The following is a 26,011-nucleotide window of genomic DNA, read 5'->3' as shown; positions in this document are numbered from 1 at the left end:
ACGATGAATGCGACAGTCCTATGAAGACTGGACAGTCATATACATCAGAGTCATTTCACTGACAACAAGATGAAAACCACATATGCTATTACAGATAGACCCCGGAAGCCCATCCTTAACAAATGAAAAAGTACATTGAACAAAATGTGTCACAGTAGCACTGTCTGTAATTGTAAAACATCAGAAATTTCAATGTCTAAATGTTGAATGGCAGTTTCACACGACATATGATACCACTGTTTTAAAAAATGAGGAAGATTCTATAAAGCAAAATAAAGTATTTTTATAAATTACTGTAAAAAAAGCAGGGTCCAAAAGCTAAAAAAAGTACATTATATTGCTTTCTGGCGATAACGAAGGTGGAGGGGGAAAAATCAAACCCATAAAACCCTGAAAGAAAAAACCCCCAAATCAGTAAGAATGGAAGGGAACCCCCAAGATGGAATAAAAATGAACTTCATTATATTTCAAACAATATGTAGAAAGGCAGCTAGAACATAGTGTTTTGGCCTTATTCAGGCTAAAGACAAAGGGAACCAGGAACAACTATTCATAAGGGTTTTTCTCCACTGAAAGAGGAATAAGCTGTTACATAACACAGTGTATTCTAAAGGGAACCCTGGTGGTTTTGAACCCACCAGGGGCTCCCTGGGACCATGAAGCAGTCTGAACAGACCACAGCAGTGGGAACCTTAGGGGGAAGTTCGACTCTTGTTTTTTAGGGCGACTGTGAGTCCAAATTGACTCAAGGGGAATTTAAAGAAAAGAATTTTATTTTAATGTGCATTCTTGATTTGCACAGAAAAATATATTTTGGTGATCAGGAGAGCCAATTTTCTCACTGCTGATTTGAGTTTTAAATAACACTCTCCTCTAAAAACGAACCAGGGCTCTTTAGAGAAATGGAGGATTCCAGGGCTGGGAAGGACAGATGGACCTGCACAACTCCCAAGCTATACATTAACCAAGTGCTGAAAGACAGACAGAAATAAGTCAAAATGACCCAGAGAGCAGGATTAAAGGGTCCCCTCCAATGGCCAAACAGAAAACAGCAGAGCAACAAAAGTAACAAAGGTTTATAAACCACTGTAAGAATTAAAAATCCATCTAGGAAAAATGTCTTTATCATAGAGTATAAACACTATTGAAGAAGATGGGTGTAGAAGGAATGATAGAGCTGGGGGAAACACAAGCCACTTGGCAACCGCCACAGTAATAAGTGGCTCAATCATAAATAGATGATCAAACCAGAAGATGAAAATTTAATGAGACACAGAATATTTACATAATCCCAAAATAACCTCACTCCAAAATACTTCATTTCAAAGGGAAAACTTGTAACTTTAAAGTGAAGAAACCTGGCAGACATCACCTTCAAGTGATCAAAGTGAACATTACCAGTAATTGGGATAAAAAGATGTCATGTGTCCTGATGTGCTGAAATGAGAAGACAGCATCATTTCAGTTCCTGCCAAAAATTCCTAGCCTGAATCTAATCTTGAGACTTATCAGAAAAACTCAACCTGAGAGACTCAACAACAGAGCACTGGCTTGTACTCTTCAAAATAAAAGATGAAGTCTGAGGAATTTTCAGATTAAAAGAGACTAATGAGTTTCTTAGGGATCTCTGGCAATTGTAAGGAATTACACTGATGACCCAAAGGTACATGGTTCAATTCCACCAACTATTTTTTGGGAGAAAGATGGGGCAATCAACTCCTGTGCAATTTACTGTCTCTGAAAAACCACAGAGGGTCACCCCTGGTCAGTTCCAACCCAAGGGCACATAACAAGTTTGTAGAGAAGTAAATCATGCTTGGAAAGTAGAGGGGTCTGGAAAAGGAAGAGCCTTCATGAGATGGATTGACAAAGTGCCTGCAACAATGAATAGGGGCTTACGCACAGCAGCAACTGTGAGGAGGGCATAGGATCAAGCAGGGTTTTTTATTCTGTTGAGTAGATGTCAACCGTATGGCACCCAAAAGCAATTACAGTAAGTAATTCAGAACAACCAAATGCAACATGAGATCCTGTAGTGGTATCAGAGCAGCAAAAACGTCTTTCTTTTGTTATAACAAACACTATTAGGACAATTGGCAAAACATAATTAAGGTCTGCAGATTTTATTTTAACAACAAGAGCTCTCTTGTAACATGACCCACAAAACAAAATTCTGTGCAATTGTTACAGTAAAAAAAAAAATAGTGATGCTATGTAGCTTGGAGAACAATCACAGAAGACAGCTCAGATCACTTTCAGCCTTGGAAGGAACAGAAATGCAGAAAAACTGAAGGGGTAAAACAGCTGACTGCAGGATGACCACACTCAATTCTGGGTTCAAATCCTGGTTCAGCCACTGTTGGAGAAATAACACTGGCTAGGCCATATGCCCTGGGAACAAGTCACAGCCATCTCTGGTATGTCACAGCATGTATTTTGCACAATTATGTATGTAAGTGATTTTACTTGTGCATGAAAATTGGATATGCCATGGAATGCCAAAAGAAAAATATGGTCTTTGAAGAAATGAAGCCAAAATGCTTCCTAAAAGTGAGACTGGCGAGCCCTCATCTCACATAATTTGCTACTTCAGGAGCGGCCAGCTATGGAGAAAGGCACCATGCAAAAAACCAAGCAACAAGGGCCTTGAGCAGAGTAGTGACTGTTAAAACTGGTGTAGGACTGAGTCGTGCTTCACTCAGATTTATCGCCTCAGAAACCTGGTAGAAGGTCTCTGAGTTGGGACTGACCTTGGTGGCAGTGAATGAGTGAGGCAACTTTTATAGTTAAATCTCCACCAAAAATACAACAGGAAAATTTCAGAAATGGGGATAATTTAACGACAAAAGGCATACATTTACTGTCACTGAACTGGATAGTGAAGATGTCACTCAACTCTGCATATGAAGATAATTGAAATGGCAAAAGATTTGCCATCTACAGATTGATATATAACAAAAAAATTACAATAATGGTTTAAAAAAGTGGGAGTTAGGGGCTGGAAGGTTTAGAAATTATATCTTTACTATGAATTAGGACTAACAATTTATGCTATTCCCAGAAACAACAGTCTCCTTCAAATTCCTATGTTTTAGAATCCCATTAGTTGTTTTATAATCTTGTTCTGATGTTTAAATTTTCTTTATCATTCTTCTTTTAGTATCTTTATCTTGTTTTTGTATACTTTCTTTCTGAGCCCACATGTCTTTGCATTTAAATATTAAGAGTATATAAAAAAATAGCAATATTGAATATATGGTAGTTCTGGAATATTTCTACCCATAATAATTTATAAATTTGGAAACGAATTCCAAGAGCTTATGCTATAACTTTGCTTTATATTAGAACAATAATTCTGTAATAATAAGCTATAAAATAATAATGTGATACAATACTAATGTTACTAATAACAACCATCCTGGAATGAGGAATCATCACCTATGTGAAAGCACGTAGCTCTGGGACAATGCCAGCATGCCTCCTAGTGGAGAGCTTAAAACATTTCATTTTTAATAAGGATCCAGCCAAGTTAATATACACCTCCTGGGTTTATTTGCTAATCTCTGAAGAATGAGGTGTCTCTGGCTAATTAAGCCAAAGTTTATGGCCACAATTAAGCATTTCCTTGATGACTCAGATCCACGTTGGACCCTTCCAGAATAGTGAGCATCAATTACGGCTGTAATCCGATGTGGAGTTCCTCATGGGTCTATGAGATGTCCACACAGGATAGACAATGACCCTGTATTTCCAACTCAATGACCCCACTACTCCTTAGTGCTTCTAAACTACAGTTCTTAAGTTTGTGAAGCCAGTAAACTTTACTGTAAACACAAGCTTGCTTTATGAGGGTGACTATAGTAATCATAACGGGAGTTTCTGACAAAGAGAATGACAAGTGAAGAACTAATGTAAAGGACTTTATAATACTTCCTTTCAATGGGTCATTATTTTACTTAGCCTTAAGTGTCTATCATTTTCAACTCTGTCTCTCTTGGAAAAAACAAAACAAAACAAATCCACCACAACTTTTAATTTCTTGGAATTAAAAAAAAGTCTTTCTAATAAAAAGATAAAATTGGCTGCAACTGTGGTAAGCATATTCTACATAACTCACATTCCTTGGGTTTCAACTGAGTCTTTTTAAGAAGAAAATGTTGCCTTCAGTCTTTTCTGGCTCACAAGTATATACTTCTGGACATTGTCAAAAAAGACACTAAGGGGAAGGGTCTATTCCATCTGAGAAGACTTAGGGAAAAATAGAACCAATTATGCTAATACTGTATTATGACAAGAAAGTAACTATTAGGTCTTCCCGTCTTCCCTTCTTGTTGAGTTACAAGAAGGGGGGCTGGAATCCAAATTTTGCCTGTAATGTCTATTAAAATGAGAAAGTCAGATGAACAGAATTCTGAATGTATCTCATTCAGTCATTAACACTGATATCGTGCATTTAACCTAGAGATGAAAGATAGTATTATTAATTTTTTTTAAAAGTCAAATAAGTGGAGAGTGGAGGGCCCAAAGAGAGAACAAAGAAGAAATAAATCATAGTTCACATTTAAGTTAAACCCTAAAGAAAATGGTTTCTTTGTATTTCATAGAAAAGTTCTGGGGAAATCTACTCATAAGAAAACCCTCAGACTCACTGCTGTCTAGCTGATTTCACTCTGGGTGTTCCTATAGGAGGAAACAGAAGTGCCCCATAGGGTTTCAGAGCCTGTGCATTTTATGGAAGCAGACTGCCATGCCTTTCACACAGCAAGTACTGGAAGGTTCAAACTGTCAGCCTTTCAGGAGCTGAACATTTGAACCACTGCACCATCAGGGCTCTTACCTGGTTACATTCGAGATATTATTTAGTTTGAAATGAAAACTTATTTCTGGTGTTTGTGCTTCGACTAGGGATTTCCGCCTTCCTTAGTATGGAAATGACTGTCACTTCTCCTTTCAGAACTATTTCAATTCCCTTGATCTCATTCCTCTTTTAAGCTTTCCCACTTCTCAATTGTACATCAAATAATGGTGCATTTTACAAATGATAAATTTTTTTAGACGGCAGGGTTTTTTTAAAAATTCTGGCTCTCAGCCTGTGTTTTACCAGGAAGTAGAAACAGAGTTTTGATATTAACTCTATTGTTTGTGTTAAGATGTTGTTGTGAAACAACCCATAGCTGACCTGCCAGGAGGTTTTCAGAAGCAGTTAATCACACAGGAGGAGAATGCCCATCCTTCTCCCGTGGAGCAACTAACTGGTGGATTGCAACCACGTCGCGTGCCTTTGAGATTGCAGCACAACTTCTTGCCATTAGGCCACCACCCTAAGAGTCCTTTCAATTCCCACAACACAGTGCACAGTAACCTACAGTTCCCCATTCTGCCATATTCTTAACCTCAGATCCCTGTGTCTCTTTATTCATCTAGCCTCCCTTACCTACTAACATGTGCTTACTCACAGATTCCTGCTCAACCTCCATGCCAAGGCTTTGCCAGAGAGGACAACTTTATTCTATGCTTGCTGGGGGGTGTGGGGGGGGCCTGGCTCCCTGTGTGTAGAGGGAAGCAGGTCTCACTCCAGATTTTGACTGAGAATCTGATCTTTAAGAGCATAGAACTTTATAAACTTACTTTCTTAAAGGGTAAAAACAGAAATGTGTGACAATATTCAAATTACTAATGATACATTGTTTAAAATGTTACACAGTTTGGAAATTAGACTGGGGACTATGTTATGAAGCTTATTTTGATTCCATCTCTGGAGGAAACGTTTAAAAGCTGATGTTAACTGCACTGCAATCCCAGAGGTACATGGTTCAAATCCACCAGATGCTCTGCTGGAGAAGGAGGGGACAATCTCCTCCTGTACCAGTCAGATCTGATTTGACCGTACACATAAAAATAATACAATAAAAATTTTTTTAAAAAATCATAAAAAAAAAAAAAAGCTAATGTTAAAAACAGAAGAGAGGAAAAACCATGGCAGAAGCTGTTGTTGAGGGTTGTTAATTCTTTCCTCATTGACCTCTGAGGGGCTTGGGTACTATTTTAAACTTCTCCAGTGAAGTTTTCTAAGAGAATTATTAGTTCCAAAAAAAGTGCTATTAAGGATGTGCCAACTGAAAAGACAGAACGTACATACTGCTTTACAACTGTTGGCTATGAGACTTGCGGTCTTCTTGAAGGTCTTTTCAAGGTAGTGTGCAAATCTTTCATTTTCATTTTCTTTTGACCCTAACTGAAGAAATTCACCTAGAAAGAAGGAAAGGGGTCATGAGATGAGTTTTTATAGCTCGACTATATGTCAAGATGAAATTAAAAGGAAGAAAAGTCACAATCAACCTACCACGCACCAAATCTTCAATAACTTGGGTTAAGATAGATATAACTGTTGTATTTCCAATTCGTGCCAAAGCTATGGAAGCTGCGGAAAGAATTAAATCTCCAGCAAGAACAGCCTAGAAAAGAAAAAAAAACCCAGCTTCACAGAAACTAATCACGATAAGGGAGCCCACCAAGCTGTCTGCCTGTCGGAAGATAACGAATGGAAGGGAGGCCATTTTGGACTTACGGGGTTATTTTCTCTTCCCTTTTCCTTAACAAGATGGTCATGGTTAGAAAGTAGGAACTTTTTTTTTCCCCCCATAGATGAGATCTGAGTATTCCTCTCAATTTATAGCTAAAGAAACATGCTTAGAGAGGGAAAGCAGTTTATTTTCTAGCCTCACCCTCCACCTTCAAAGTGCAGTCGCTCTTTCCCCTAAAAAAATAATGCTGGGCTTCCTCTTACTGCAACTTCTGCCCAGAAAGTGCTTTCCCATCCTCACTTAGGGGACCTATTTGCACAGCTGAGGAGCTCTGGTGGCCAGTGAGAAGGGAGTTGACTGCCAACAAAGAGGCAAGTGGTTCAAATTCACCAGCTGCTCTGCTTGAGAAGGAGGGACTGTCTTCTCCATTGTGATTTACAACTTCTGAAGGGGGGGGGATATCAGCTAGGAGCAGGCTAGACTCTGCAGCACTTAACAGTAGTTGCATAATTAGCTCAGGCAGTGTCTCCAAAAGCCTAACCTGACTCCAGGTGAAACTCTCTTCTGTGTGAGCATGACACCGTAAGCACCCTGCTGTGTTTTCATCTCTAGCAGTGATTTCCTTGTTTTCCTGTTTACTGAATTTGTGATGGCAGAGGCTGGGAGTGATTGTAGCTGACAGCACACTCTACTACATGGCACAGTATTTCTTTTTTCAGTAAAAAAAAAAACAAAAACAAAACAAAACCAAAACCCAAGGAATCTTGGCTTCAACTTTAATGTTCTTTGCACTAAATTACCCTGCCAATCCTTCCTAGATAAAATCTTTTGACAATTTATTTGAGCAATAAATAATATTTTTCTTTTTTTAAAATTATGAGATGTACATGTTATCAATTTACAAATTATACAGTTGAATCATATGCTGTAATCCTGTACCCTATATGCACACACATTATTTCACATAATTAAAGAGATATATATAATGAGACTGTATTAATTATGACAGCTAGAGTTCACAGACATTTTAATGTATACAATTTTCAATAGAACCACATTTTCGTTTTTTATCACGATGGTTTTCTAGTACCCAAAGTTAGTGATGTTCAGTGTGTTATTAAGTCATTTTATAATCTCATGATATATTACATATATCTCCCTAGATATATCTTTATATAAAAGCAAATATTATAAAGTTATTTTGCACCTATGTGTATACCTACATAGATCCATCCATCTATCTATTACAAATGAACACTAGCTCAGGTTCCTCAAGCTCTTTCACTTTTCCTCTACTGGCCCAGGGTAACTCAGAGGCCGAAAGGTTCTAGGCATATAAAAATAAGCCAGAAGATTGTGGCTATTCAGGGTGTGGAGTTCCCAAAAGAAGGGCTGGGAAAGTCAGTAATAGCAAAGGATCATAGAGAAAGGTTTATGTGAATGGATTTTACATATATCTACAAAAGAAGGAAAGAGGTATGAGGACACCTTAGGAGCAGGTAAGAAGCTGCTTCTCACATACTGTAGGCATGCTGTTCGGAGTAGCTATTCTCTACAGGGGAACATCAGCTTGGAACGGTGGAAGGTCAGCATTATAGATGAAAATTCTCAATGAGACAGACTGACACAGTGACGGCAGCAGTGGGCTTAAATGTGTCAGAGATGATGAGGATGGCACAGGATAAGACAGGGTTCAAATCTATTGATCACAGGGTATGAGTCGCACCCGATTCATTGGCACGAAACAGCAAGAAAATCTATGTGTAAGTACATAAAATAGAGATATTTGTAGAAAAGCAGCTACAGTGTTTAAGCACTCAGCTGTAACCCAAAGGTGAGAGGTTTGAACTCACAAGTAGCTCTATGAAAGAAAGATGGAGCTGTCTGCTTCCATAAAGATTATAGCCTTGGAAGACTCTTCAGTGGGCAGGACAGCTAGCAGGTGTGTGCAGTGATGGAGACCAACTCCAAAATAAAATGACATCTAAAATTCACAGCCTCAATTTTACTTCAACTTGACACCATGAGTTAAACAGTCTTAAAAAAAAATAATCCTCATTTCACATACCTCTCTTCAAGAAATATATTAACAAAATAATATGAAAAGATGCTTAAAAATGCATGTACACAAATCAAAACCAACCACAGAACCTTTACTGAAAGATGTAAGGTTTCATGGAAAAGCACTCTATCCCTGGGTGTTAATATTCTTCTATTTATTTCTTTGCTTTACCTCTCCTGCATCTCGTAATCAATATATATAGTTAAAGGGTTGACCTAAATCTGGGTTAATGTGAACCTAAAAATAAAATTCCTCATGAAATATGTTTTTGAAATATCAATGAAATATCCTTTTCCTTATAATCAGTGTTGTGTGCTCTTGAGCCAGAACTGACCCACAGCTGACCGTCCAGCAGCTTTTCAGAGGCTGTAAATCACAGAGGAGGAGACTGCCCATCCTTCTCCTGAGGAGCAGCTGGTGGACTCAAACCGTGAGCCTTTGGGATTACACAGCATAGCTTCTTACGACTAGGCCACCAGAGCTCCCTGACAATGAATAGGAATTATATATGAAAGTAACTAGAAAACAAAATTTATTTATCTATGATATTTCCTAATTGGAAGACCAAATTTGAGCAAACACATTTATTTTTTACTAAATCACAAAAAAAGGAAATGCAATGCAAAGAACACATGCTTTAGTACGAAAGGTGAAAAAAAAAAGAAAATGAAACCATACCTTCTTTTCCCCCCAGATCTTATTAACTGTGTGCTTTCCTCTTCGAGAACTTGCATCATCAACAACATCATCATGAACCAGACTAGCAGTGTGGATCATTTCTGCAATTAAGGCTATGGAGCGCTGGCTTGCTTGCACATGTCTAATTAACAGAAAGCAAGGCTTTTTAACAGAGATGCCGCCTACAACCCCTTCAGCAATCATCTTGTGAAAACTGGACATCAGATTTAGACAAGAAATTTTATTTCTTTAAGAGAAACTGGATACAAATGCTGGCTTCCTTGGGAAGCTGTTTCTTCCATTTGGAGAACATCTTAAAAATGCATGAGACACATTGCCAAGGTTCTGTTTTATGGACACCAAATCCAAAGGCAGAATTTGTGTAACTGACAACAAAAAGGTGCAGACACTCAGAAGTCTGATCACTAGGTTCCTTGAAGATTCATCCTGATAATCATCTGCAGGCAGTTATCTTGATTGGCTGAACAAGCTTACAATCAGGATATAACAAAATTCTAGACATGGGCGAAGGGTAAGAAACATTCTAAAGACGGTAATTTAATGACCAACTGTGGACAAGGATTTTTATTTCATTTACATGAATTAGTGAACAAAAGGCTAGTCAGCTCTGACTGAAGGTGGCTCTACAGGACAGAGGAGAACCACCCGCAGGGATTACAGCTGCACGTCTTTACAGAAATAGACAGCCATAACTTTCTTCTGCACAATGGCCGGTGTGTTTTGTACTGCCAATGTTTTGATTTGTCGCTGAGCACTTAGCCACTGTGCCACCAGGACTCCTATATAATATTTAGAATAGGCAAATTCACAGAGATAAGGAAACAGATTAGAGGCTCGGAGGCAGGGGATGTGACGTTACTGGCTAATGGACAGGGTTTCTGTTTAGGGTGATGAAAAAGTTTTGGAAATTATGATGATGGCTGCACAACATTGTAAATATAACTAATGCCATTGACTACACATTTAAAAATCATTAAAACGGTAAGCTTTGTTACTTACACACACACAATTTTAAAAGCCCCTGGCTATCTTAGTTTTTCAAACAACAAACACAAAATACAACACACACATATATATACACACACATAAGTGTCACATATTCGAAGCACTTTATACCATCTTCAATTAAATGTTTAGTATGAAGATATCAATAAACAAAATGGAATTTTTATAAAAAATTTTCTCAATAGTGCAACAATGAATGAATAGAAACCCAAAATCTCTGTAAATGTTTATGAAAATTAATAAAATATAATTATAGAGAAAAAAAATTTTCTTAAGTTTGTGTTTGATCTTTGCATTAGAAATCAAAACTTTTCTTTCCCAGGTTAAATGCAATACACAGGACAAACCACTCAAGAGATAGTATAGTGATGTGATTGGAAATGAAATGTCTCTTACATAACATATTTAAAAATGATCATTAAATATGCAACAATAAATGAAAATCCAACTCTTCTGTAAACTTTTGTTAAAATAAAAAAAAAAGAATTATCATTAGTATCACCATTATCATCTATAAGCATTTAAAAAATGACAGACAGTGAAATTTGGATGAGTTGTTGTTAGGTACCATAAAGTTAAGTATGACTCATAGTGACCCTACTGACAACAAATCTGAACACTGCCTTATCCAAGGCCATTCTCACAATCTCTCACACACTTTGAGTTCATTGTCAATCTACCTGGCTGAGGGTCTTCCTCTCCTTCACCTACTCTATATCTTCCCAAGTGAGATGTCCCTCTCCAGTGAACAGCCACTCCTAGCAACATGCTCAAAGTATCTGAGCTGAAGCTTTATCATCTTTGCCTCCAAGAAGCACTCTGGCTGTATCTTCTCCAAGACATATCTGTCTCTTCTTCTGGCACTCCATGGGATGTCCAGTGCTCTTCTCCATCACCACAGCTCAAAAGGCATCAATTCTTCTGTCACCCTTTTTGTTGTCGAGCTCTCAGCAGCATATCACGTGAGTGGGAAAAGCCATGACCTGAATCAAGAACACCTTTCTCCTCTAACTGATATGACTGCTCCTCAGTAATTTGGAGAGGTCCCTGACTGCCTTTTCCCAGTGCAATGCCTCTCCTGACTGCTGGTGTCAAGTGTATTGACTGTGGATCCAAGTAAGATACTGGAATAGGATGTTTTCCTTTTATTTAATGGAAACATCTGCAAAAGATAGTGCTGGTTCTGACAGCAGAAATTTATGAGAAAATAAGTAAAACTACGTAAAAGATGCTGGAATTCAACTACAAACAGGAAACCTGCATTAGAGACTCTTCTGATCCAGTTATGCAGAATCTTAAAACATAGTGCTTGCCAGTTCTTTCACCTAATCTTCGGAATCTTCCAACTGCTTTAAGTGAGGAAATCAACTGAAAAAGTACTGCTCATTATTGATTCATATTTCACAAATCTAGCTGTTCTTAATACTTTCAGATCACAATACATTCATGGGGTGAGTGGCTGTGGGGAGATAATGGAATGAAATGCCATCTGGCAAACCAACTTTCAAAACTGAGCAAATGATTCAGATGGCTTGCTCTGAGAATCCTTCACAGAATCTTTTTAGGAAGCTGAGATCTTAAATATTCTTTTCATAAACATTTACTAGACTTGATCTTCTTGGAGTTGAATGCACAGGAAAAGATATTATCTTTTACAATTGTTTCCCTCTTCCCTCTCAACTCTTTTGTTTTTGTTTTTTTTTTACATTTTATTTTATTACTTTTGTGTGTGTACCGTCAAATTGGATCTGACAGGTACAGGAGGAGATTGTCCCCTCCTTCTCCAGCAGAGCATCTGGTGGATTTGAACAGTGTGCCTCTGGAATTGCAGTGCAGCTTCTTGCCACTAGTCCACCAGAGCTCCCTTTCCCTCTCAACTCTTAAGTTCACACTTTTATAACAGTGATTTGTGGTGGCATAGTGTTTAACACGTCAACCTGTTAGCCAAAAGATCAGGGGTTCGAATCCACCAGTCACTCTACAGGAGAAAATTGAACAGCCTCCTCAGAAACCCAATGGGGTGTTGTTACAGCAACTTAATGGCAGTAGGGTTTTTTGGTCAATTCCAGTTCCATTAAATATTTATTTCTTACTATTAGGAGCGGAACTTACCTTAAAAACAACTGCTAAGGTCTCTAGCTTTTCTCATGCATTCATTAGTTGGGCACCACTTCCATTATCAAACTATGTCAGCAGACAGGGTTTCCTGCTGGGAAGTTACAGCAAAATGGCAGTGCTCACTGAGATACTAAGAGTGCTTTGTCACATGAAGATAGTAAAACAAAGACAAAGGATTTCTTAAAATATTTTGAAAGTTAATCTTTTCTTTCTATATATACATAAATAGAAATATATATGTTGATAGTTGTAAAGGCTTCAGGCCTTTTTTCATAGGGTCGCTATGAGTTGTGCTTGACTCAGAGGCAATCAAGGACAACAACAACGTTTTCTTTCTGTATTCATATATAGATGGAAATATATAAACATTTATAATAGACATATATATGTTTATATAGGTCTACTTTGCAAAATGCAATTTTGCTTGGCTAAATGACTACTAAAATGATGATTCTTGCTTAGAATGTCATTTTGGTTCTGAGACACAGCCTGAAAAAAAACAACCTGTCGTGTTTAGATGTTATAATAATTTTTTTCTCATGGCCTTCTCTTATACAATCAGGCTTTAATGTCTACCAGTCTGTATCTGAAAAATGCTGCCACTGTTTCATATCCACAACACTGCATAATGGTGGGGCAGATACTCGATTTTGAGAGCGAGTCGGCTTTCAAAAAGTTGGCCACTATTTCTACTTCATACTATGAGATAGCCGCCACAGCCTTCCCAACTTCTAGAAGTGTTTGGAAAAGCCAGACAGAAAAGACCGTGGGAGACCAGGAGGCACTGAGTCCCTCAGTCAGCAGCTGTGAAATCTGACTGTGTTGCCTGCACTTGTTTGTACTTAGAAACGTACGCTGTGTTCCAGGCAGCCCGCACTACATTTTTTGGTTGTTTGCCTGTTCCTTTCCTTGCTGTTGGTGTGTACCACTGAGTCAGAACCGATCCAGAGCTGGCCCTCCTGTGGGTTTTCAGAGGCAGTAAATCAAATGGGAGGAGACTGTTCATCTTTCTCCGTGGAGCAGCTTGTGGCTTTGAAACATATACCTTTCTGTTGGCATCACAATTCTCTACCTTAGATTTTGAAAAATGTTTTCACATGAAGAATTTCAAATATATATAACACTAAATGGAATAACATAATGAATACCCACATACCCTTAACTCCCTTACATTTGATCTTAAAGACTGTATCTTTTTCCCTATTCATACAAATACATAAGGTGAATTCTCAATCCAATTATAAGTAAGCACTGGTAGGGGTGGGGAGAAACTATCTGTAAGGAAAAAATAAAACTTTGCCCTTGTTAGTACCTTGGTTTGGACCAAATGAAGAAAGCAAAGTCATAAATGTGTTTCTATTTCAGCACTGAAACAAAGAGAAGCTTCTATTCCCAAATCTATTCTGAAAAGGTGGCATAGAGTTGTTCTCATGTGGTCTACAGAAGGCTCTATTTCTAATTCAAAATGTGCTTCTGTTTGTCATTTCTGACAATTTTTTAAGAAGTGCTTCTTTTAGCTTGTTAGAACTCTGACAGGCTTTATCAGTATTCCTTAAAATATATGCCTTGTCTACTATATTAGAGTCAACTGGGATATTCTTTAAAATGCAGAGAGGCCTTATCCCAGACATACTGAATCAGTTTCTAATGGTGGGCTTCTAAGGTCTGCACCGCCTGTAAATCATGGCCAAGTGGAACAAGAATCCAGTGTCCTATGACAAAGATGGTCTGAAACTTGACCTAGTTAGCACAAGACCCTGGACCTACGTCCCTTCACAGCCTCAGATCAGAAGGTGTAATCTACTTTCAGCAGTACAATTGAGAGCAGTTCTTCTTCCTTTTTAATCTCTGCATCCATATGGGTTTCAAAAGGTACAAAGGTACTTTATCAGTTTAATTTTCAAGACACTCACTAGGAAAAAATGTGAATGAAGCCTCACTTTTCAGAATGTGAACTGCATTTTCCAATTATTACTGATAAAAAAAAATACGTATCTGAGCTTTCAGTAATATTTCACTCCACTCACTCATTGCTGTTGTGTTGGTATGGACTCACAGCTGACCCTCTGGCGGGTTTTTGGAGGCTGTAAGTTGCACAGAAGATCGCTCACCTTTCTCCTGTTGAGCTCCTGGTTAATTCAAACAAAAAGAGAGGTGTGGCCTTTGGGTTGGCAGCACAACTCCCTACAGACTAAGCCAAAAGAGTTCCAAATAAAAACTTGGGTTGGTTTTTTCCCCCAAATTTTCACTGGATTGACCTGCTACAAATCTAGGTCCTTCAACTATTGAGATTATAGAACGTGCCCAGCTTTCTGCTCTGGTGTGCTCCGTCAGCCTCTTCAATGGTGGATCCAGAAGAAGCAGCACTGGTGGGAGGGAGAAGTCCTCAGAAGCATATGCCCAGCCCTCTGATGATGTAATAATGGGGTTTTCATTCATGTTCCGTGGCTGCTGTTACAAATCTCTAAACCTGTTGGCTTAAATATTCTCAAGATGTCTGAAATTAGTATTACTAAAATAAAATCTTCTAGTGGCTGCTGGAATTGCTTGGTTTGTGGCCTTATCACACCAGTCTTCAAGGCCAGCATGTTCAATTATCTTTGCTCTGTCTTCACAGAGCCTTCTCTGTGTGACAAGTCTCCTTCAGCCTGCTGCTTATAATACATGTGACTACACTCTGATTATCCAGTCCAATGTCTACATCTCAAAACCTTTTATTTAATAAAATCCACAAAAAAGATTCTACATCCCAGCCCCCAATCCCTGATGACATTCATAGATTCTGGGAATTAGGACTTATCTTTTGGGAGCCAATTTCAGCCCAACACAGGGTTACTAACCATTGTCAGACTCCGGGTTTCTTGTCAGTAAAATGAGCTAATGGCCAAAAATTTCCTATGTGACCTCATTACTGTTACTGCCTTGAAGTATCTCACTTTCCACAATAGCTTTCAGGGCTCAAGGATGTGACTTGAAGGAAGTCATGAGTATCTCCTGCTCTCAGCTTCAACCTCATCCTGCTTCCTACACTCTCTCTCCAGTCACTGCAATCTGGTCCCCTTTTCCCGTGTTCTTTGCAAACATTTGATGCTGCTGGCATCAATATCAAAGGAGCCTTTACTAATGAGCCCATGGAATGCAAGAAGGATACCTATGAGTTAAAATATGCTTCAAAACAAAACTCAAACTCATTGCTGCCCAGTGGGTTCCAACTAATCTGCTTCTGAATATAAGCCTTTATTGCATCTGGGCCACTGAGAACTGAGCTTTATAATGTACCCAATCAAATATTTAGTTTTGAAAATTTTATTAGGATTAAATGTAACTTGATTATGTGAAGAATCTGAATCAATAGATCTTTGCAGTATGGGCAATACTGCTAGAGGCTGTCCTATTTTCCTGACTGGTGCCAATCATATCACTTTCCAAGGTTGAGAGGTTTTCATGCAGGAATATTAAGAATTTGTTTCCTTCAATAAAAGTGCTGAGCTGAACTGAGTAAGTTTACTTGCTTGAAGAACGTGTTGGCACTCTGGCTGTGCTGAATTCAATTAGCATACTACTTTTTTTGTTGTTGTTAAAGATAGATTTATTAAAAAGTCACATTCCAAAATGAAAGACCTTCCTCCTTGAAAAAAGGCAATGTGGAGGAGGCCTAACATACTATTTTTAAAAAACAAATCTATCACAAAATTAATTGTTGATCTGGACTCTTTGATAAGGCCTTCAGTTTAAAAGGTTTGAACTCTGGTTCATTAAGGTTTTGGTGAGTTGAGTTCTCCAACAAATAGGGATGGAGTGCTCTTGGGGCCAACACTTAAGGGAGGCAGCAGGGCAGGGTAGAGGCAGAAGCTGATCGAAAATGCAGGCCCATCTACAGTCGTGGCCACCCTACAGGGCTCTCTGAAAGGAGCATGACCCTTCAGAGCTGTCCTAAGATGACTAGGGGTTTCCGATCCTTCATCTGTCAGTTCCTGGATGTGGGCCTCTGTGGAAGGCACCATGGCAGTAGATGAGAGGATTCTTTGCAGCTGAGGCAATCCACGAAGGGGTAGATAGCTGCCAAAAGCACTCTAAGTAACTGCGGGAACAAGTGCTTCATTGAAGGGGCATTAGGACTGTGTTTGTGTATCCCAGAATCCACCACAACAGTCTGAATCATCTGTTGTGTGGATTCCAACCTTACCCACCCAGGTACTGTGGCTGGCAGGCTATGAAGAGATCAAGCCTGGCCTTTTCAGGGTCATCCTGTCCTTTCAGAAGGTATAATTAACTATGTATACCCACCCTAAAATGCATATACAAAAAAATCTGCATATAATTTAGAAGTTCAGAGACCCTCATAATTCCTCTGGATTTCAGATTAAGAACTTCCAGTAGATTATCAAAGAATACTTACTGGTCAACTAAAAAACCAAATAAAAGGAAAGGAAAGTCAATGAGCAGTACTTCTCTCTACTGTTAAGACACCTGCTATATTCTAGGATTACAATCAACAATACAGTCAAAGATAATGTGCAATAAACCACTGCTGCTGGCGCTGACGCCAACTCATACGAACTTTCTGTAACAGGGCAGAACTGCCTCACAGGTTTCCCTGGCTGTAATTTTTAGGGAAGCAGACTTCTAGGCCTTTTTCCTAAAAGCAGTTAGGTAGAGTCAGGCTGCCAACCTTTTGTTTAACTGTTGCACAATCAAGGCTTCTTCAATAAATCTCACAGACATTGTTGAACTTTGATTCTTAAATGATAAAGCAGGTTTCTCTCAATCTTGCCACTACCAACAAGAACAACAAAAACATGACATATAGTAAGAGGGTCTGGGTGCCACTGAGGCTTCAGATTACTTCTGATGGCAAGAGGCTAAAACGGAAGTTGTGTGTGGCTCTGCTCCTTAATTGTTAGCCACCTATTTGCCTTTCTCGGTAACCACAATTACAAATGACCCAGCTCTCCAGGAGTTACTCTGCACCTCCAACTTCTCCTGCTTTAAGTGCCATGGGAGTAATAATGAGATATTTAGGCCGTAGTGTAAGTTTCTGTCATCAAGTTAAAACCAACTCACTGCTGAGTTGAAAATCCCTCCAGTGGATTTTCAGAGACTATTACAAGGGACCTCTCCAAAGTACTGAAGAGCAATGGTGTCTCTATGGAGACTAAGGTGCATTTGATACAGGCCATGGTCTTCATAATCACTTGTTATGCATCAGAGAGTTGGACAATGACCAAAGAGGATAGAAGGAGAATTGATGCCTTTGAGCTGTGGTGCTGGAGAAGAGTATTGAGAATACCATGGACTGCTAGGAAAACAAACAGATTTGTCCTGGAAAGGGTTAAACCGGGTGGCTCCTTGGAAGCAAGGATTCTGAGGCTCCATCTAACATACTTTGGACATGTTGTGAGGAGAGACCGGTCCTTGGAGAAGGACATCATGCTTGGGAGGGTGGAGTGACAGCGCAGGAGGGGAAGGCCCTCTATGAGGTGGATTGATTCAGTGACTAGGATAATTGGGATGGGAGTGTCGGTGACAGTGCGATTGGCACAGGACAGAGTGGAGTTTAGGGCTGTTGTACATAGGGTCACTATGAGTCACAAGCGACTCGACGGCACATAACAACAACAACAACATTACAAGGGAGGAAGTGCCCATCTTCCTCCTGTGGGACAGTTGATAGATTGGTCAGTGTACCTTTAGACTGGCAGTGCAACTCTTTAATCATTAGGCAACCAGCACACCCTTTAAAAGATGGATCCAAAAGGGTCTTAAGAAAGCAAGTACAGTTTTGACTCTTTAATAACATGGGTTGGAAATACCTGGGCTACGTAGATCTATTTTTCCTATTGTTACTGTGGTGAGCTTAAGTGCTTAAAACTCATTAAGAAGCTCATCTTCTTTGCTTGGGCAGTAAGTCTCTCAGTTAGTCTAGTAAATGATAATAAATTATGCTTATGCTGGTCAACGGTCAAGTTTATTAAGTTACACATAAATTTTCAACTGCACAGAAGGCCACAACCTTAAGGATTATGGTCAAGGGTCAACTGTATTCTCAAGAAACTGGGTCTTGGCAAGTCCTATTTTCTGGAGTACTGTACCCTCTGAACACACATTGAGCCTGCTAATCACATATTGGACACAGCACTTAGAAAGTCCTGCTCCGATTTACTTTATTGAGGAGAATAAATCTGCAGCTAAAACATTCCCTGGGTTGGAGAGTAATGAACTCATTTTTAAACTCACAATTCCTTTTCTGTTTTATAATTGCCCATGTTTTTTGGCAACCAACAATTCACATGGATTGTTTCAGTGACACAAAAGGAAAAACCAGAGATAACAGGTGACAAGATTTAAAAATCATGAAGAGTGTTTCTCTTCCCATATTCTCTCTGAGTGTAATAAACTATACTGTGTAATAATCTGAGACATTTAAAAAAACAAACACCAAAACAACAACAACAACAACAAAAAAACAAACTAGTGCACACACTCTCTAGAGCAATGGTTCTCTACCAGGGGTAAATTCTGGCCCACAGAGGAGATGTCTAGAGACATTTTGGGTGTCACTGACTTGGGGAGAGCAATTAGAGAGTAAAGAACAGGAATGCTAATATCCTACAATGTAGGTTGGAACTCATAACAAAAAGTTTGTTCTTATTTGCTGTCGAGTCAGAACTGACACACAGCTGACCCTCCAGTGGGTATTCAGAGGCTTGAAATCACTTCTTTTCACCAAGCAGTTGGTAGATTTGAGTTTTATGCCTTTGGGTTGGCAGTGCAGCTCCTTACCACTAGGCCAAGAGCATCTTAACAAAAAAATATTTTCCCCAAAATGTCAACAATGGTAAGAAAGCCCACTGCAGACCATGTGAGATGAGTTTTAAGTTGGACTCTCTGGGAATATTCTGCTACTCTATTCCAGGTTAAGTGAAAGTGGTACTGCTGATGGGTTTTGGAAAAAACAAACAAACAAACAAACAAACAAACAAAAAACAACAAACCAATCGCTGAGATTTCACTACTAGCTGAAAATACATTTTTGATGTCTTGTGAAGGTCCCTGGATGCCAACCCCAGAACATGGTGCCATACACAGGTACACAAGCCAGGGCACCAGAGGTGGGAGGTGGGGAACCCACCAAGAAACTACCTGACACTCATTCTTACTAACTGAACCTTAAATGCAGTGCTGAGAAATACCTTACTCATTCCTCAAAGTTGAGAAAATGAAACATAAATACTCAACAACAGGAAAATGGATTAGTACTTCATAGTCTATTGGAGTTAACTATATTAACTGTAAAGACCCAAGCATGAGAATAAAGAATTTAAGAATAGTGGTACGTAAATTGGGTCAAGGGAAAGATAAAAAAGAAAATGTCCATTTCATTTTGGAAGTATTATAAATAACAGCTTCATGAGATACCCAAGAAATCCTTTTTCTTTTAAGATGTCCTTTCATATTAAAAGGATGTGGTTGTGTTAGTATTTTAAAATTACGACATGAGTTCAGAAGATGAAAATTGAGGACCAAAGGTGAAAATGTTCCTTTTTCAGCATGAGTGATTCCTTTTTTTGCATGCTTCAGAAGGTCACAGGAAGGCAGGCGACCAGGGTATAATGCAGAGGATAAAGGCACAGCTCACTTTATAGCTATCAACCTTTGGACTAACTGCTCCTACTGTATATAATGATTAAATGTATGCAGACTTCCTGGTCTTCACTTCTAAATAAGAAAGCTATTTAAAATAAATGTATTTCCAACATGCTTTACTTTCAATTAAAGTTATTCTTCAATGGACATTAAGAAGTCTAGAAGAGGACTGAGAGTGATTCAAAGTCACAATCTACTTACAATGGGAATTCTTTCATATATGCTACATATCACAGGGGGAGGTAAATGGTAACTCCAGGAAGAGAGATTTCAAAAATATAAAACCAACAGAGGAGTGACAGGAAATAACTCACCTGGCGTTATTATGATGTATATTACATGCTCGGGCCATTAGCACCACAATAATTGGTCGAAATGCTTTTCCTTTTCCATCAAAGTAGTACTCAGACATCTCCTTCAGTTCTGTTGTAGATATAAGTAGTTCCTGAAATAAAGTTTCTCTATGTCAATATCAATGACTACTAGGGATGAAAGAATAAGAATTGATGCTGTTGAGCTGTGGTGCTGGAGAAGAGTATTCAATACACCATGGACTGCTAGGAGAACAAACAGGGTCGTCCTGGAGAGGCAAGGATTCTGAAGCTCCGTCTGACATACTTTGGACATGTTGCAAGAACGGACCAGTCCTTGGAGAGGGACATCGTGCTGGGGAGGGTGGAGGGACAGCGCAGGAGAGGAAATCAATGAGATGGATTGATTCAGTGACTGGGGTAATGTTATGTCAGATATAATAAGATTGGCACAGGACAGAGCAGGGTATAGCCCTGTTGTACACAGAGTTGCTATGAGTCACAAGAAACTCGATAGCATAACAATAATATGTCAATATGGTATCACCAATTATACTGAAAGTCAAGAGAATGAAGGAATTCTCTTTCTATAATGTAGTTAAAAGTTCTTCCCATCCACTGTTAGAGAACGAATCATGACTCCTGACCCTCCATCAGATTCCCGAGGCTGTTAGGAAGGAATTGCTTTATCTTTCTGACATGGAGTGGCTAGTGGATCCAAGAGGCCTCAGACTTAATAAAAAAGATTCATAGATTTAGCTTGATTTCAAGGTGCTTATAATTAAATTGTAATTAATAGGGAGCTGTGGTGGCCTGGTGGTAAGAAGCTGCGCTTCAGTGCTGAATAAACATGGTTCAAGTCTGCCTACTGCTAGATGAGCAATCTCCTCCTGTATAATTAAATGCCTCTGAAAACCCACAGAAGGGTCAGCTATGGCTTGGCTCCAATTTGACGGAACACAACACCACTACTTAAATTGGAGAGACAAAATTTTAAATTTTAAATAAAATTTTTAAAAAGATAAAAATATTCAGCGAACAATGCCATGCTATCCTAGAAAAGTTTACATTAAAGTTTCAGAGAAGGAGGGGTTCAGCATAGACTATAAATACGGAACATCCCTTAGTGAAGACAGGCTTTAAACTAGGATCAAAAATAGGATTCTGATTTGTGACGAGGTAGGTGGGCCTCTTAGGTGATGGGCATTTCCTGGGTGATGCAAAAGGCTGACATGCATGCTTGGTTGTTAATCAAAGGTTAGAGCTGTGAGTCTACTTAGAGACATCAGACAATCTACTTTCAAAATATCTGGAAAACTGTGATATACAGTTTCACCCTGACATACAAGGGGGGAGGTCACCATTAGTTAACTGCACGCCGGATGTCTGTCACTAGCATGGGCTGAAAGTGATGAAAGAAAGCAAAACGATGTAAGAATCTAGAAAACCAGAAATGTGAGGGAACAGATTCTGAACAAGGAGGAAGGGTCACCAGTGTCTAATGTTCAAAATAGTCAAGGGAGCTAAAACCCAATTAATGTCCTTACACTCAGTAAAAGGAAATTAGTGATGACCTTGGTAAAAGCAGTTACAGAGGAGAAGGTGGAAAGGAAACCACACTGCAATGGGAGAGCAGAAACAAAGGGGCAAGTGAGAGAATGCTAAGGCTTCTGATCACTGGAGGAGGAGTGAGACAGCTTGTAAATGATAAAGAAACTGGAGCATGCAAAGTAGGTATGAAATAGACAATAACAAGGGAGAGAGTTTTTAGATAAAAGACAAACAGCGACCATGGATGGAAAAATTTTTAAGGAACTTAAGAGGCGGCCATGGGGTTGGGGCTTGTACAGAGGTAAAAGGAACTGCCCGTAGGAAGGAAGGGGGAAACTTTCTTCACTGAGAGGGGAGGGAAGTAGGTAAGCTTATAGAAGGGTGCAGACACACAACACAATGTCTGTGATTATATGCAAACCAATAAAAAATTTAAAACTAAGTAAGAGAACAGACATGGAGGGAGTCCTTGCCTCATGGTCTCTATGTTGTCTAAGGAGGAGTTGATACTGCATTCAGTTAATTGGTTCGGGACTTGAAAACCAAAAAATCAGAAAGCTGACAACATTTCTGGGTGGCATTTTAGGATCCATGTGAAGCTAGGGGGCACTGACAGTAGAGAAGTAGAGTTTGAAGCAGTCTGATACTGACACTAAGAATGAGACAAGGAAACAGTAGTTTCCTCAATGAGAGAATTATTGGAGAAGCTTTGTGTTTCACTAAGTTTGGAGTAGGTGATGGAAATAATTTCACAACTATGAATTATCAGTAGCATACATTTCCAGTTTCTCAACCCTGCAAGACCTTCTTCCTAGATGGCCACATGCATGGCAAGCTCCACACTATCCAGCATCAGTTGGTTGAACATGGTTGTTGCTCAAGAAACATGTGAAACTGGGTGCAGACAAATTGACTTGGTATGGCTTTGTGCTTTCCTGAAAATCCACACTGGGGTTTTCCACATTCTAAGAATCAACTGGAATTGGCCACATACTTACCTTCCTAATGTCCTCATACAGACCTTTTAAGTCTCTCCAGGCAAGTTTAAAAGGATCAGTGTACTTTTCACCACTCTGTGTTTTACTGCAACAGCACACTGCTGGGGTTATATGATGAAACCTGGGACCAGCAAAAGACACAGTGTTAAGACGAAGAGCCATTTTATCATGTAAGATGACTTTATTTCTACATAAAAATCATATAAACACACATATATGTAATAGTGCCAGATGAGAAAAATTAAGCCCAAATATTTACTGAAAATAAAATATGAATCTAAAAGAACACTATAATTTGGAAAAAGACATAGAATTCCTGTCCTTGCTAAAGAGTGTATCAACACTTTAAGAACTATGCTCAGGGTGGTTCTGGGTTAAGGTTAAACTTCAATATTTGGAATATATATTGGGTTTTGGAAAGGCAGAGATCGTGCAGAACCCAGTATGACACTCATTTAAACTAACATATTAAATGTATCGACTAACACTAACATATTAAATGTATCAGACTAACACTCTACATTTTAGAACAGAAACTCACTAGCAATAGAAATTGACTAATGATTTTAGGAACTAAATAATAGATCTTGAACTTACCGTGATATCCTAGATACATGAGGAAAGGTAGATGTGAAACTCTTCAAAAGATTAAAATAGGGCATCTATAAAATAAAATTATGAAGGCATTCATAAGAAAAATATTCCTGATCAGTTTAATTTATATATAATATACTGGATAATAAAAAAAATCCCAACACTCATAAAATTTAGTGTATATATATATATATATATATATATACACACACATATCCATACATATATATACACAAACAACCCCAAAATTAATAATAAATATAATCTTTATATTTTAATTGACCATTTATAGGTAGGTTATAAACTTTAGGAAAAAGATAGCTTTAAAACATCCATTTCTTGGCTTATCAAGAAGCCTGGAAGACTCAGATATAAATTGTGATGTCCAAGGAAAATTTACACTTTGGTTCATGGAAAATAAACCAGAATGCATAATAGAAAAAAAAAAAACCCAAAACACCAAAAAACCACAAAACAAAATGCCATTTTGCTTCCTTTCCCAATTATGAAATCAATACCTAACATTACAGAAAACACAAGTAAAAAAGAAAAGAGCATCTATAATAAATTCCTCTCTCAGAGAGGCAGTTTATATGTTCTTGTCTATCCCTTTCAAACTTGAAAAGCAGTTTCCACTTTATTTCCATTTAAATAAGATTAGTCATAGGACAGCAAAGATTAATATTATTTACATTTTTTTGAAATTCTTAAGTTGGCCTAAAACAAAGACTAACCAAAGACCAATGAACACCACCTCAGACAATAAAAAAATATAACAAGCCTCTTCTAAAGATCGAAGTGTGACAACAAATATTAATCCAATAATTATTATAGTCTAAGAATTGGGTGACCCAAAGATACAAATAGTCAGTCTGAAAGGATTCAAGGGACTAGGCATTGAAAAAGTCCTAATTTACCAATCTAATGTGTAAGAACACTTAGCAAGAGCATTTCAAAAAGCACTGGTTTCCACAAAAGGACATAACAATAATACTAATCTATTAGCGATAGTCTGTCTCTGTCATTGCTGTGGGGTTCGAATTCATGGCTGACCATCCACTGGGCTTGGAAGCTGTAAAGCACATGGGAGAAGATTGCCCATCTTTCCCCCATGGAGCCACTAATGGATTTGAATTGCCAGAGAGGTAAGTTAGCAAGACAAGTCCCTAACAGGCAATCCGACCAAAGCTGCCTGTTAGTGACAAAGCCTTCCACAATATTTTTACACACATCTTTCTTTTGATCTTCACAGCAACATGCTTTTATATACCTGGGAGACGTAACAGTTCAAAGGTCTGAAAACTTTAGATGCAAATGTGTTTGTATCAAGCAAACAAACAAACAAAAGCTGACAATAGAACTGTGTGTAGGACGTGATGTCATTTAATATCATAGAAAAAGCCCAATGCCACTGAGCTTTATTCACAGGGACCGTGTAAGACAGCTGACCTTGTGGTTAGCAGCCCAGTGGACCCAGTGCCACCAAAGCTCCTTACAGTTACAGATTACATAGTAAATTTAAGGATCACATCTTAAGCAATTGCCACAAGTCACTTTTGATTTGTGGTGACCTCTTGCGTGTGAGAATAAAACGTATGATTTCTCTATGACTTTCCCCAAAAGCAGATCACCGGGGAATCCTTTAGTTCCCAACTGGCCTAGTAAACTTGGACTTTGTAAAAAAATTAAGTTCAGTTTTGTGCTTTGCCCTGCTTCTGTCAGGGTCCATCTATTGTCTCCCTGATCAGAACAGTTGGTAGTAATGGCCAAGCATCTACTTTTTCTGGTGTCAGTACAGATGAGGCATGGCTTGAACAGGCAATTAACTACTCTTGTAAACTAGTTTCTTGGTCTCCATCTTTATCTTTTGCTCCTAATAAGTAGAAACAATTAGTTTTATCTTAGATGGCTGTTTGCAAACTTAAGATTGTTCCATGAGATCAATATTCATGGGGAGCCCTAGTGTCCTAGTGGTGTGAAGCAGTGCTGCAATCCCAAAAGCACAAGGTTCAAATCCATCAACTGCTCTGTGGGAGAAGGATGGGCAATTTCCTCTCATGCAATTAACTGCCTCTGAAAACCCACTGGAGAGTCAGCTACAGGTCGGTTCCAACTCCACAGCACAAAACAACACATAATAATAAAATACACTCAAAGAATAGGGTTTGTAACCATACAATTAGAGAGTTAAAAGTGGTTATTTTTAAATAAATAAGGTAATGGGTATTTTTCTTTTGTTGCTTTTTCTTGTTTATATTTTCTTATTTTTCTATAATCAATGTATTGCTTTGAAAATAATAAAAAAAGTAAATAAGATTGAAAACACAACATATCAAAATCTCTGGGACACAGCAAAAGCAGTACTCCAAGGTCAATTTATAGTAATATGTGTTGTTGTTGTTGTTATGTGCCGTGAGTCATTTGCGACTCATAGAGATCCTATGTACAACAGCCCTAAACCCTGGTCTGTTTAAAAGGATCAGTGTACTTTTCACCACTCTG

General features: G+C 38.6%; 1 protein-coding gene across 1 annotated transcript in view; it reads right to left on the bottom strand.

Moving 5' to 3' along the window:
- The window catches only part of PDSS1 (prenyl (decaprenyl) diphosphate synthase, subunit 1), a 52,933-nt gene that overhangs the window by 17,855 nt on the left and 9,067 nt on the right, over positions 1 to 26,011 (bottom strand). The window contains exons 2-7 of the mRNA XM_006887108.1: positions 23,513 to 23,577; positions 22,916 to 23,036; positions 20,370 to 20,500; positions 9,265 to 9,406; positions 6,344 to 6,455; positions 6,140 to 6,249 (exon numbers count right to left, since the gene is read on the bottom strand). Of these exons, the coding sequence (XP_006887170.1) occupies positions 6,140 to 6,249; positions 6,344 to 6,455; positions 9,265 to 9,406; positions 20,370 to 20,500; positions 22,916 to 23,036; positions 23,513 to 23,577 (681 nt within the window). The remainder of the gene's footprint in view (positions 1 to 6,139; positions 6,250 to 6,343; positions 6,456 to 9,264; positions 9,407 to 20,369; positions 20,501 to 22,915; positions 23,037 to 23,512; positions 23,578 to 26,011) is intronic.

This window comes from Elephantulus edwardii, unplaced genomic scaffold (assembly GCF_000299155.1).
Source record: "Elephantulus edwardii isolate Elephantulus edwardi_28Jun2011 unplaced genomic scaffold, EleEdw1.0 scaffold00054, whole genome shotgun sequence".
NCBI lineage: Eukaryota > Metazoa > Chordata > Mammalia > Macroscelidea > Macroscelididae > Elephantulus > Elephantulus edwardii.
This window is presented reverse-complemented; position numbering and strand designations above follow the sequence as displayed.